The sequence below is a fragment of the Mycteria americana genome, chromosome 8, assembly GCF_035582795.1.
Source record: "Mycteria americana isolate JAX WOST 10 ecotype Jacksonville Zoo and Gardens chromosome 8, USCA_MyAme_1.0, whole genome shotgun sequence".
Classification (NCBI taxonomy): Eukaryota; Metazoa; Chordata; class Aves; order Ciconiiformes; family Ciconiidae; genus Mycteria; species Mycteria americana.
The window spans coordinates 49,872,902-49,886,293 of NC_134372.1; the positions used below are offsets into that span (position 1 = coordinate 49,872,902).

Here is a 13,392-nt window from a genome sequence, read left to right on the forward strand (position 1 = left end):
GCTGACAGGAGCTATGGCTGGAAGGAACTGCAGCTCCGTTGTCATTATTTATGCCTTTAGGCTTTCAGTAAGCTTGATTCATTCCCTGATTCTCTACCAAGAGTGTTGGGACAGCCTTGCAGTTCTTTGCCTCCTATGATTTAGCATTTGTCTGTAGATTTAAAAAAAATTTTTTTTTGCCTTCGGCAATTGGGTTATCTATGTGGTCTCATGAACAGACATCTGAACCATGCAGGTTTCCCAGCTCCAAAGCTTGGCTTATGCTTCACCTGTGCTAATGCCATCTTTTTCATGCACCGTTCTATTTCTGAAGCTGGCTGCTTTTCTTACAAGGGAGAGCAAGCCAACTTCAGCATCTCCTGGATTTGGATGCTTTCCCCTATCTAGAATTAGATCTGTGTATGGCTCAGAGGCAGCAGTAACTCCTTCAACTGCTTGTAATAGACATAAATCAGGTGCCTGCCTTGATAGCTCTGACTTGTTTTAGACCTTGTGACATGAATGCTTGTGGGGCGATTCGGTGCAGGACCTAGGAGGGCTGCTTTCCAGCAGCCGCGCTGAGGAAAGCCACGGCCGTGGGACAGTGAAGGACAGCTACGTACCTGACCTGAGACACCGAGATCGTTGTCTTTTCTCTCTGTAGCTTCTCTGTGTGACAGAGGACACAAGCCCTGCTGCTCTCCAGACGGCTCTCGGGCTGTAGGTATTCAGCTGTGTGTTTCTTTTGCGTGCTACCCAGACCTTCAGTCGTCTGGCTTCAGTGTCTGGCCCAGGTAAGCTCCAGGAGGGGGGCTGGAGGGGGAAGCCTGCTTCTTCTCAGTCGGGACCGGACTGGAGGCAGGTAGAGCGGTAGCCTGACACAGGCTGGTGGGGCCGGTGGCTCTCTTCAGGGAGAATGGCGCCCGTTCTTGATCGCAGCGGTGCAGAACTTGGGACGGTTTTGGCACTCTCATTTCGGGCTCCAAGGTGCGAGTGCTGACTTGAAGAGTTCTTTCTTCAGCCATTTCATAGGGCCGCAGGCGGCTTTCGTCTCTTGCCCCCAAAACAATAGGACACCATTCAGAAAGATTTCCAGAACTTCAGGCCGTTTCCAAAGCGGGGCAGGGATCTGGCTGGCCGCACCCCGCCCTACCGAAAAGCGGGCAGGGGCTCGCAGCAGCCGCGCTGGCCTGGGGGGAAGCAGCCGGCGGGGCGCGCTGCTCGTAGACCTGAGGTGCTGAACGCGCCGCGGGCGGTGCGGGGCTGGGGCCGGGGCTGGGGCTGGGGCCGGGGCTGCGGCCGCGGCGCGGGGAGGGGAGGGCGGCCCGGCCCGGCCCGGCCCCCGCGGGCCCCGCGGCCAGAGCGACGCCGGCCGCCCGCCCGTCCCCATGGCAACGCGACGCTCGCCCGCGTCCACCGGGCTTGGCTGAAGCCCCGCCCCTTTCCTCTGCTGCCCAATCGTCGACACGCACGGGAGGAAGGGTGAGCTCCTGTTGGGCAACGCTTACGTTAATCAACGCCTCTGGGGCCCAGCGGGCTCGTGAGGCCTCCCGCGCGGGAAGGTGGTCACACAGGCAGCACCGTCCCCGCCCTTGTCGAGTGTTGATTGGCTAGCTGGCGCCTCGGGGCGGGGCTTTGTCTCTCCCTCGTCAGGATTGGACGGGAGCGCCGTCAATAGGAGGCGGGGCGGGAGGAAGGCTTGGCGGTCTCATTCGAACGGCGCGGTGTGAGGGCCGCCGCCACCCCTGAGGACAGCGGGCCCGGCCCGGCCGTGCGCGGTTTGGAGAGGGTCTGTGGCGGCAGGGCCTCGCTGCTGAGGGGGCGGTGAGCGCGCTGGGCTCCGCTCACGCATCCAGGTAAGGGCGGATGGACAAGTTACCACTCCGTCTAATGCTGCCCTCTTGCCTTCCCCCTCTTCTGGCTGAGGGGGACAGAGTTCCTTTCCCGACTTCTTGCTGCGCGGGCGAGTTCCGCTCTATCCCGGCCTGGGCAGGCCGTGCTGTTCCTTCAGACTTCTCTGTCGCCATTCTGGGAAAGGCGGTGGCCGTTACACCATTGCACGGTACCTTGGCAAGGAAGAGAGCCTCTGCGTGGCCAGGGACCTGGAAAAAAATCTAGCACTAGCCAGACTGCGTGACAGGTTAATGCTTGGGAGGATTCCACCCAGCCAGGAAGTTTCCTGGACTGTTTGTAGGAAAGAGCGGTTCGGCTGCCAGGACCTCTGGCAGAGGGCTGACGGAGACAAAGCTCGGGAAGCCGCTATAGTCATCGCTGCAGTGGTCACTGGTTTTAGCAGCTGGGTGCAAAACTCATTCTCTAGGCCGGCTGTGCTGCAGAGATGTTAGGAGCCACAATCTGGTCTCTTTCCTTGGTGAAATGTGGGATCAAATGTATCTATGTAGTTTCTAAGAAATATATGCCAAACCTGTTATTAAAACCTTCAGGGATGGAGATTTAAACTGAGACACCAAGCTGTTAAAAGCTGAAGTGCCAAATGAGATGGATTCCTGTTTATGTTGGCCCTGTTCGACCTCCTTAATTCAAGACCTTAATTTATTTTTACATCACTGAAGAGATATAGAAGTAGAGAGTAGCTTTGACTGAATCAAGCTCTAGAAAAAAATGACACTTATTACTCAGGAAACCAAATGCACAATTCACTAACTTTTAGCCACATTCCTTATGCCCAGAAAGTGCTACTAGTCCCACTGGTTTTGTTTAACTGAATCAAAATGAGAAGAAAAATGTATATCTTTAGCACTGGGTAGATTGGGATGCTGTTGAACATAAACCATTTTTGTTTCTAAATGGAAACTATGATGCAGTTGTGTTTTAGAAATGCGTATGTTCAAGAACAAAAAGTTCGTTCCATCCTGAAACTCCGCGTGCCAGGTCTGAATGCAGCTCCTGGTCCCAGGCGCAGGGGGCGCGACTTCACGGTCCGCTTCTTTGCACCCTGGGGGCAGGAGCAGCAGCTCTCCTACCCTGCCACAATGTTTATTGCATAGACTTTAGTGTAGGTCAACAAGAAATTAATTGCTATTGCAAAATGCAATTTTTTTAGTTGAGATATATACGTATATAAGGTAACCTAGGAAATCATCTGTTTGTTTAAAAAACCCAAATATGTACTTGAATATGTATTTACTCTCTTGGCTACAACAACCATGATGGAGCAACTCTGAATTCTCTGGCAGGTGATAGTGAGAAATCAATCCCTATTAACAATGAAATCTGTGTAGCTTGCTTCAGAGAGCATTTATATTCCTGTTGTATTGCCTTCCAGAAAATATTCCAGTCTTTATTTTACTTTTGTAAGTTATGTGGCTTAAAACTAGGTAAGAAATCCCAAAGTGAATGATTAGGCAGGCTTGGTAAGTACACCAAGAGGAGCCCAAGCCCACACAGCGGGCAGAGGCTCCGTTCCCGGCACTCGTGTGCTGCTGCCCTGCTAGCCTTCTTACGTGGCCATCACCGCAGCATCAGAGCCCCTGCATCACAGATTTGCAGTCCTCATCTTCAGATGTTACCTGAGATTTTGCAACTTGGCTCCTAAAATAACATTCACCAGCATGTGACATGTTTGTTATTTGAACGCAGCATACTTAGGTTCATGATGGGTATGTGTGGGTCTTGCCTCGTTCTGGCTAGATTTTGGTCTGAATTATCAGTTGAACCATCTAGCAAAGTCATGCTCTTTGTGGGTGACCTGGTAATTCTCTGGGGAGACCTCTTTGTGTCTGACTGTATATTTAATAATGAATGCAGGGCAGATATAAACACAGTTGGCTTTGTGGTATTCTGTCTGAGATAATGGCATCTTCTGTAGCATAAATTGTTTTGGTTGAGTTTATGTATGTTTAAAGATTGTGTAAAAGAAAAATATTAACTTTGATTTTAAATTCTAGATGTGACTGCTGTGACAGAGAAGACTTACAGCAGCTATCTCATAACTGGAAGTCATACGGACAACAGCCGCTTTTGTGTTGCAGAACTGCATAGGTAAGAGAGAAGTAGCCCCTTAAACTTTTCTTAACTGTAATTAATTTCACTCCAGCTTTTGATTTTTAGAGCCTCAATTTTTTTCTGTCTCCTCTTTCTAGTCAGTTTTCCCTTCTTTGATTTACATTTTTGCCTTATGTTTTAATCGGGAATTGTTTTTTCATTTGCTTATACCGATGGCTTGGATACACTTTCAAAGGTAGCTGAGATGATCTTGATATTATCCATAAGTATTTCAGAGAGTGAACTAAAGTTCTTTGCTGCCACTGCTCAGTTAACATTGATGATTAAATCCCATAAATATTCTCTTACCCTTAATATGAAAACCCTTGAAGGTGGGTTGACAGAAATAATTCCCTTTCCTGTTGATATTTCTAACTAAAATAAGGCTATAAAGTGCTGCTGAATGCATCCAGAGTCCATGCTTTCCTTCCATTCAAGCAGAGCAAATGCAATCACCAGTGCTCTTACCCTTTCTGAAGGGTTGGAGCACTTGAAAAGAATTGGATGATTTGTAGACAGACTCTGTCTCAGGCCTCAGAGTGTTAGGAAAGGGCAGGTGGGGTTTTTTTCCCATTTCTGAAAATCAAAACCATTATGTGCAATTCAACCACCTTTGATTCCTCAGTCAATGCTGATTTGGGGAGAAGTATGATCACTGGTGAGGAAAACGAAGAAGCAGATCTGACCTTGGTGATAGAATCCCACTTTAGAAAGCCAGAATATTTGTTGCATTTATAAGATGGGGAAAATAAGTGGGTTACAGTGAAAACAACTCTTGTGGAAGTGATGAGAAGTTCGGCTTATTTTTTGGATTGCTTCACTTGTGGGTATTAGGGTGAAGTAGATCTGGGGAAAATGGAAGAAACTCTGCCTTATTAGAAGCATAAAAACTAGTGACGGTATCTTGGCCAGTGTTCCCGATTTTCCAGTAAGCTGTCTGCTGTACGGAGGTGTATAACCCTAATGGCTTGTTGTATGCCATTAAAAGGTATTGTACACTCATAAAAGAATGACATTTTGATCAATGCTGTTAAAAGAATTACTGTCTTGACACAGAAAAGCTTTCCTGCTGCAAGTTTAAAAATATGCCTTTAAAAGCTTTTTATTGAATACCTTTGCATCCCTCAGAAATGTGCTATTTTGGCACAGGGCTGCACTGAAGTATTCTGTGTTGTAACTTAAATGCAAGACCTTCTGTTTACCATCAGAAGGGAGCGAGGCGAGGCAGGTGTATTCACTTAACTACCGTCATGGGGACGAAAGAAAAAGCACCTTGAGCTACTTGTACGCAGGCTAAAAATAAGAACTCCCCATTTTTAAGGAGTCCAAAATCATTTGAAAGCTATTTGTTTTTGTTTTGCCATTGATTCCTCTCTGTCCCTCCAGCTTTGTTTGAGTGTCCCTTTGGACTTTGAAGCTGTATATTGATGTTGGAGGGAGGCAGGTGGCAGATAGAAAAACCACAAATGTCTTCATTGTAGCTGGATCCTGGCTCACGGGCAGGCGGGCTGTGCTGTGAGAAAGTTGTTCTGGAGATGTCTAGGTGGTCCTGTTGTGGTAATACTTCTTGTAGCAGAAATCTCCCCTTACCGTTATTAAAAGATCTTGTATCAGAGCTATTGTTTAATCACAACTGCTATGTAATGTAATGTTGTTCCTGCCTTGATCGTGGCTAGAATTACAGCTAAGCTGTTCAACACGGTTCGGCGGCGACTGCTGCTGACAACCACTGTCAGGTGGGAGCCTGAGGAATCATGTCAGTGGGCCTGACCGCCGGTGGAGGACACATCTGTCCCCTGCTCAGAATTTGTAACAAACTTCATTACGTCTGACCAGTTCAAACGCCAAGTGTTAAAGCCCTGGTTTGGGAATTGGGAGGCAGGGGTATAATTCCTCAGCTTTGTCATGCTCCTTACGTGTCCTTATCCATTTCACATGTTCCTTGAGTTTTTGTGTTTCGGGTCTTAAGTTGTTTAGCTGTGTGTGATGTACTAAATACAACTTTATATAAAGATGGAGGGATTAGCTGAAAGAGCATGGTGGGACGGTTTTTGATATAAAGAGATCCAAGGCAAAGTTTTATGAGGGTTTTTTCTTCCTTTCCTTTCTATACGTTCATGATCAAAACAAAGAAGGGGATGTTCTGATGTTTTTGGTATCCTTCATGTCCTGTCAGGGGATTGTCGGCAGCTGGGTGGGATGCAAGAGTGCTTGCTAAGTAGGTTTTGTAACAGGTGAGTAAGATCATAGCATTAAGTGGTATTTCTATATATCAGATAAAAAAAGCCGTGAAACTTAGTGGTGGAATTTCTTTGCTGAAGAAAGCAAAATGTTTAGTTGTACCATATGTAAGTAGCTCCTCTTAAGTACAGCTTTTCAAGATATGAGATTTCTTTCAGGAAAAGGAAATAATAATACTCTGCATTATCTGCAAAGGCAAGGTACAAAAAGAAGCAGCAGGAGAGCTTGAATATATGTTATTAGCATATGAGGATGTTACCTGGAGAACTATGATTAGAGTTAAGATGCGTACCATCATAACTACTTCCTAATTGTTTTTCAGGTGCTTGAGTTTTGTCTAACTTAACCTTCAAGGAAGGCACGAGAAGCCCAAATACTTCCTTACCTCTGTTTCAGTTAAACTTTTGGTAGCTTTCTAGGGGAGGGTTTTGTTTGTTTTTTTTAAATATGTGAGTTTGTATTTAAGTTCAGCTGTAACTTGCTAAAGTTGATGTCAAGCAATTTCAAAGTAGTCTTCCCCATGCTGAGTTTTGTTATAATGGTGTGGGAATAAGGTTAATAACAGCAAGAGCAAAGGCTGACACATGGCAGAGAATTTGAACATGGCAGGTGCCCGGTAACTTGAGAAACTTACTCTGAGGTGCTCCCAATAACTTGAAATATATGAAAGGACACAAGGGTTTTTCTTTTGTTTATTGTATCCTGCAACATATAGTTTCCCACCAATGGTTCCAGCTTATTTTCCCATCTTGGGCCAAGATTGAAGCAATTGGCACTTTAGCAGTCATTGTGTTAAAAAGGAAAATGTGCTGCATATGCTACTGGCAGTAGCTTCTCAGATGATTATTTGCTTATTTCTGAAGTCCTGCCACCTTCTTTAGGAGAAGCTGTGCGTTTGTGCCTTTAGTTCAGTCATTCCATACTCTTTCCCTTTGTGGTTTAGGTCAGTCCCCAGCCCACACAAAATAGTATATTCTTTATGTGTTTCCTGTGGTGTGTGTTGTTTTGGTTTTTTCTCCTGAGGTATCAATTTGCATCCAGATGTTATGGGGAAAAGTAGAAGAAATGGGAACCTCACAGAGTAAGCATTCCCCCATATACTTGTTTGTCCTCTGATGAAGAGGGAGAGAGGGCAGAGAGCCCATCAGCCTCATGCTCTTGATTATTGCCTACGCCAGCCCCCTGGAGAGAAGGAGACCTCCCAGGTCCTCTTGCCTTCCGTACAGCATGTGGCCCTTTCTGCCACCAGCTGTTGTCTGCTGTTTTCCGACTAAGCCTCACTTGTGTAATCTTAGCTTTGGAGGAAATTTGAAAGTAAAATTATCTCCATAGTCCTATTTACCCACAGTATCTCACTGAAGCTCCCTACAAATGTTTTTCTACAATGACCTTTTAGAATACCTGCTTTCGGGATAGGTTTCCAACCTGTAAGTGTGGCTTAGACATGTTTTCTTACATTTAGCTATATTAAAAACTATGATCTTTGCTTGACTCTTCTTTACCAGGCAAACTAAATGGCTTTCTATAGCTGATCCTTGGTTTTTATCACTCTAATCTGTAAATTTGTTCAGTAATCATCTTGTGCTTTTTTCAGGGCATAGACAAAACTGCTGAATAACATAGGGTCAAGCTCTTGAAAGTGGGATAAAATAAACCATTCTCTTTTGTGTTGATATTTAATTGATGTAAGCTGGAAACATTTATTTAGTGTTTGGCCTCATCTGCAATTACATTTTGAGGCCTGTCAGTCTGTAGCCCACTTGATGTGTCATGTTGATTTTGAGTTTCTTAATCAAATGTCATTTTGCATCAAGTCAACCGCCTTACAAAAATCTGCTATATCTGTGTTAATTAATTAGCAATAAACTTATAATTAAAAACAAAGGTAGTCCAAGAATATATTTTTCTGAAAATTCTTGTCATTAATATTATATTACCCTCCCCATTTCTTTCTAGCTAGAGTCCTGTATTGGCCATTTTGTTACTTTGAGGTCAATGTCAGACAAGATCATAGTTACTCAAGTCACCAGATTAAAAAATAAATATATATAAATACTGTTATTGTTTCTTTCTGTCCTCTCAAGTATCCCATGTTTTCCAAAGGATACTAAAAATGAGCATTAATGGTCCAAACAGCTCTTCAGACAAGCTCCTTTCTTCTAATCACCATGGAAATCGAAACCTAGATCTTAACTCTTTCCCATTTGACCTAGTTCAAGCTACTCACTTAATTTATAAATGTCCTAGCAGAGTCATATGACTTCCTGTGGGACTTCGGCTCACATTAATCCTTTATTAGTATGATGTTTCCTAGAGGTCTTCTGCTTAATAGGCCAGATCGACAGCATTAAATGGTTGATTTTGACCTTGAAGGCCTTGTCACTGTTTTTGGCATCTGTGGCTAGATGAAGGTGGGACAGAAGCTGAAGGTCTAAATCTCGTTGGGTTATTATTTTAGGTGAACTACATTGCTTTGGTTTATAATTGATTAATATTTTGATGCTAATCTTTGCAGCTGTGAAATATAGAAATTCAACAAACTTTTACAGCTAAAACCAAATTCTACAGAAATTGATTATAGAAGTAAAGTACTGTAATCAATCCATCTAGCACAGAGGCTAATTGTTTGACGCCAATACCTAGATCATATAGTTCTTAGACGTCCAATTGATTGAATTGCTTTAAGAGAACTGGTGGGAGTAGATCTTTGGGCAATAGAGGATGGTAATCCACTTTCTTGTACAATGACTCTCAAAATCAAACTTCTGTGTTGTCTTATGTTTATGGCTGACTTCCTGTTGGCATGTATATAAAACATGTAATTTTGCTCACTTTATATGCATAAGACAAGTATGAGGACAATAAAATGAGAACAATAACTGAAGGCTGTGTATATTAGTAAGAGGAAAAAAGGGTGTCATAGAGTAAAATGGTGTCCCTTCATGGAAATACTTATGAAAAAAATTGATAACTGGAAAATAAGATGGGTGATTGATACCTGTTGAATGTATCTTGGGAATAAACAGATCAATAAAAATCATTAAGATGAGACTAGGAAGGTATGCATTTTATTACTTGCTGAAGTCATGTGAAACGCCTTTATACTTGTGAAAAGGGCATATTCTGAAATCTGGAAAGCTCTTGCTGAGTTTTCTTATATTGTACTAAAGTTTTTTGAGAAGGAGTAAATCAAGCAGTAGCTCAAAGTCAGGTTTGCTTTTAAGTCTAGAACTTTGATTGCGGTATATTTTCTTGTTATGGGCCTTGCCTGAGGAATAGTATGCATGGGGATGCTTTAGTGAATCACATATTGAAAAAAAGATCTAGTTCATTATGCTTTCCTTGTATTTTTAGAAATGCAGTTTGCAGGATGTTTTTCTTTGTAGCTCTAGTGTTTGGGCTATGGGGATTTCAAATCTTTCGGAGGAAAAAAGATAGCTTCAAATTCAGTTCAGAGTCTGATATTTGTTTTATTAGTGGAAATTTTTGTCTCCTGTGTTTTCCCCATTCTAGATAACCTTTTCTTGTCATCTAAGAAATTAATTTCTTTGTTGGAATCATTGCAAGTAAACTTGATAGCAGGAGTGCTGTTATTGAGGCAGCTTACACAGTGATTTGCTAAGTACAGCCTCTTCATATAATGTGAAGCAGAAGTCGATTTATTGACCACTACTGGGATTTCAGGAATCTGTTGAACTACCTGGTTTTTTTTTTTATCCTTCTCTCATAAAATTCACTATTGAATGTCTTTTTTTCTGGTACCCTCTTGGAAAGGATTCTCTTTGATATGCAGTCATCCAATAAGAGCGATCTTTCTGTTTGCTGCTTGTTTCTGTACTGTAGAGTTTGGCTTTTTAATAAAGTGTATATAGGGTCATATAACGTAGCTTACGTGACATCAGACTCTTAAAGGTTTTTCCTAAAATATTTTCCCATGCAAGGAGGACGTTAACACTTACCCAGGCTGTGAAAATACTGGTGCTCTGGCTATGCTGCCAGTCCTTCTCACAAGAACATATTTCAGTCAGAGCAAAACATTACAGAAAAGGCAACTTTATTGTGAGCACAATATCGCTTATGTTGCAGTACATCTCCTCTGTAAAATATAATCTGCTACTTTTCTGGAATACTAAGAAAATATTTAAGTGTATAATTTGATTGGTTTGTGCTATTTGCTGTATATTCATCATGCTTTTTTACAACTTTCTGCAAACATTTTTCTCTAAGGTGTACATTGGGAATGAAAACTATTTGGTCTCTCTCTGATTGGTAATCTAGAAAAACATAGTTTTAAAAATAGAATCCAAGTGAACTGTACAAAGTGGATTATTGATTCTCGGGGATGAAGAGCGAATGCTTTCTGTTAAGTCCTTTTCATTGCTTTAGATTTTATACTAATATCTGGAGGCTTGGAGGATGGTGGTGGTGTTTGTTTGATTAACAGACACTAATGGAGAAATCATCTTATCTCCAGTTCATCTGCGGGGTTTCTGACAACTCTTCTTAGCCGCTATTGCACACAGGATACCAGAGCTGATGTCCTTGGGGGTGGCAGCTGGGATGTTTATAGGTTATGGTATACGGTAGTAGAGGCCTCGACATTAGGAATGTTTATCTTCTGAGATGTGTGACTTGCTATGTGATGTCTGACCACAGCATAATACTGCCTGGAACTGAGGGGTCTGTTATTAAAATGTCCAGGCTGCTGCTATAGGCATTAAAAGCGAAGAGGAAAGTTACTGCAGAAGAGAACAGGTATTAGAATGGGTTAGATTATTGCAGCCAACCAAAGGAGAAGGCATTGTGTTTGAGTTCTGACACCCCCAACTGTAACATCTGCTAGCCAAATGCTTACATGGGCCAAGCCTGTCCAATTATGTATTATGGTTACAAGACCTTATTTTTGTTATTATTTATGCAGAAATTTAATTCATGAAAGGAGCAAAATTACTATTTTCCAGACTCCTTCCTTATGTTTGCCTTAATCTTGTATTTATTTTGGGGAACCATCTTAGTATTTCTGATCAACTTCACTGCTGGACTGTGAGACATTCTCAGCTGATTTGACTAGTCCCAGAATTTTTTTTTTGCTGTCAATTGCAGTTTAGCAAGACTCAAAGGATTGCAGAAAACCTGCTATTCAGAAATAGGCTTCTGTCAGGTTCTATGGTATGATTATCATCCACATGGCCATCTTATTTTTATTTCCAAAATGTTTTTTCCCCTTTGTAATCTAGATGGAAGCTCTGATCTCTGAAGGTGAAAAGCTGGGACATCAATCTGCCTTTACAACTCAGCTTCGTGTTCAGTATTGAACCTCTGTCTGCATGCTTAGCTGTTCCAGTCACAGCCCCAAACTCTGTGTTTTTCACTAATGCTTTGTCAGAGAGCTGTCCTCTTCAGAGAGATTGAAATGAGTAATAGTCTTTCGACACTATTGGCAAGTGGCTTTCACGGTCCATGGCGGATCTAATGAACTACAGCTGCCTGGTTGGAAAATCCTGCTTTTGATTGTCTGAAAGGACTTCTGAAGTCTCTACTTGGATTCATTGACTTTCTTAGGATTATTTTTTTTTCTCTTCAAGAAGTAGATGGGGAAAGCAATCTTGGAAATGCCTTCAAAATTTACATTCACAAACATCAAGTTTAGAACATGGTGCTTTTGCACAGGAAAAATTGCAAAGTTGACACGTGTTAGAGACACGCTTGAAAATGGAAATACAGGGAAGCACGCCCAGCTGCTGAGGAAAGCAGGTGTATAAATCAACTTCCACGCTCTCAACAAAGATCTCCCACAAACAGATATTTAATACTTCCTTTTCATCAGGTCTGATACTACAGGTGCCTCTTTTGGTAGGTGGTACGTGTAGGAACAGAAGAGGTGGTACTGTCCGACAGGAATGCAGTACACCTGGCTGCATCTTCAAAGGCTGGGGATCCGTAATTGGGCCAGCTCTTTGAAGAAGCTTGGCAACCAACACGCACCCAGTATGCTGAGTTAGTTTGAAAATTTGACTATTCTTTAAGTGTCTTAATGAGAGCTGGGTTGTTTTTTGTGGGGGGTGTCTTTGTTGTTGGGTGGTTTAGTTGTGGGTTTGGTTTGGGCTTTTTTTTTTTTTTTGAGAAACTGACCAAGAATGTGAATATCTCTTCCTTGATATTTATACCTTTCCTATTCTGTGTGAAAGATGGGGCAGGAAACAATTTTACATACCTACCCATAAAAGTTTGAGGTGAATAGATACTTTTTTTTTCCTCCCTTTGCATCCTCATCTATATCATTGTTTATTCTACCTGCCAGCTGAAAAGCTTTTCTTCCAAATTTTGGAAGGTAGATTGTAACTTGCCTGTGACTTGTAGTACTGTGTCAGTTATACATGTGTCACTCCAGCTTTATTTTCGGACTAGATAATCATAGCTTCATTTAACTGGAACCAGACTGGTGTGGAGTTTTGCAAGCACTAGTAGATGCTGATCCTTATAGTAAGGATCACTGTTCTGTACTATACTTTTTCACCTATGTTTTTGCTTATTTTTCAGTTTCATATCCACTTTCCATTTTGTTTCTATTTACACAACTCTTCTTACTCTGACTTATCCCCTACTTTAGGGATATCAGCTAGCCTCAACTGTTGTCCTTTTACTTTGGAACGGAAGTGAAGTTGTAAGAGTGCAGGATCAAACACTAGCAATATTCTTTTCGAGCCAGTGAGTGACAATGTTATGAACTGATGTGGTGGTTTTTTTTTTTTTTTTTTAAAAAAAGGCATATCTCAAAGAGACTTCTAGGTACTTGGAGAGGAAATCTGGGTGTGAAATGCTAACAAAATGAACTCATTAGAAATGGAGTCTCATTTCTAGTGCAGAAAACACTATCTTACTCCCTTGATATTCCTGTTTGTAGTGTTTCTGACATGTGCATGATTAAACAAATAATATGACACAGCACCTCTGTTTGGGTAATACAACGAAACCATAGTAAATGGCTCAGTGTTTGTGGCTTTCCTATTGAGCAAGGAGAAACTGCAGGATGACCACATTTGCAGTTTGGAAGGAGAAATTCTCATCCAGCTGATGGCTACTGGAAGGTGCCAGGTTCAGAACAAGTCTGCATTAATTTTTAGACTACTTTTGAGACTTAAATATACAAGTTAGGTTCCTGACTTG

At 42.3% G+C, this 13,392-nt stretch overlaps 1 protein-coding gene across 1 annotated transcript in view; it reads left to right on the forward strand.

Annotated features, from left to right (window-relative positions):
- The first annotated feature begins 2,795 nt into the window (after positions 1–2,795).
- The window catches only part of LOC142414145 (uncharacterized), a 126,146-nt gene continuing 115,549 nt past the window's right edge, over positions 2,796–13,392 (forward strand). The window contains exons 1-3 of the mRNA XM_075511047.1: positions 2,796–2,871; positions 3,888–3,981; positions 5,661–5,720. Coding sequence (XP_075367162.1) covers positions 2,796–2,871; positions 3,888–3,981; positions 5,661–5,720 — 230 coding nt within the window. The remainder of the gene's footprint in view (positions 2,872–3,887; positions 3,982–5,660; positions 5,721–13,392) is intronic.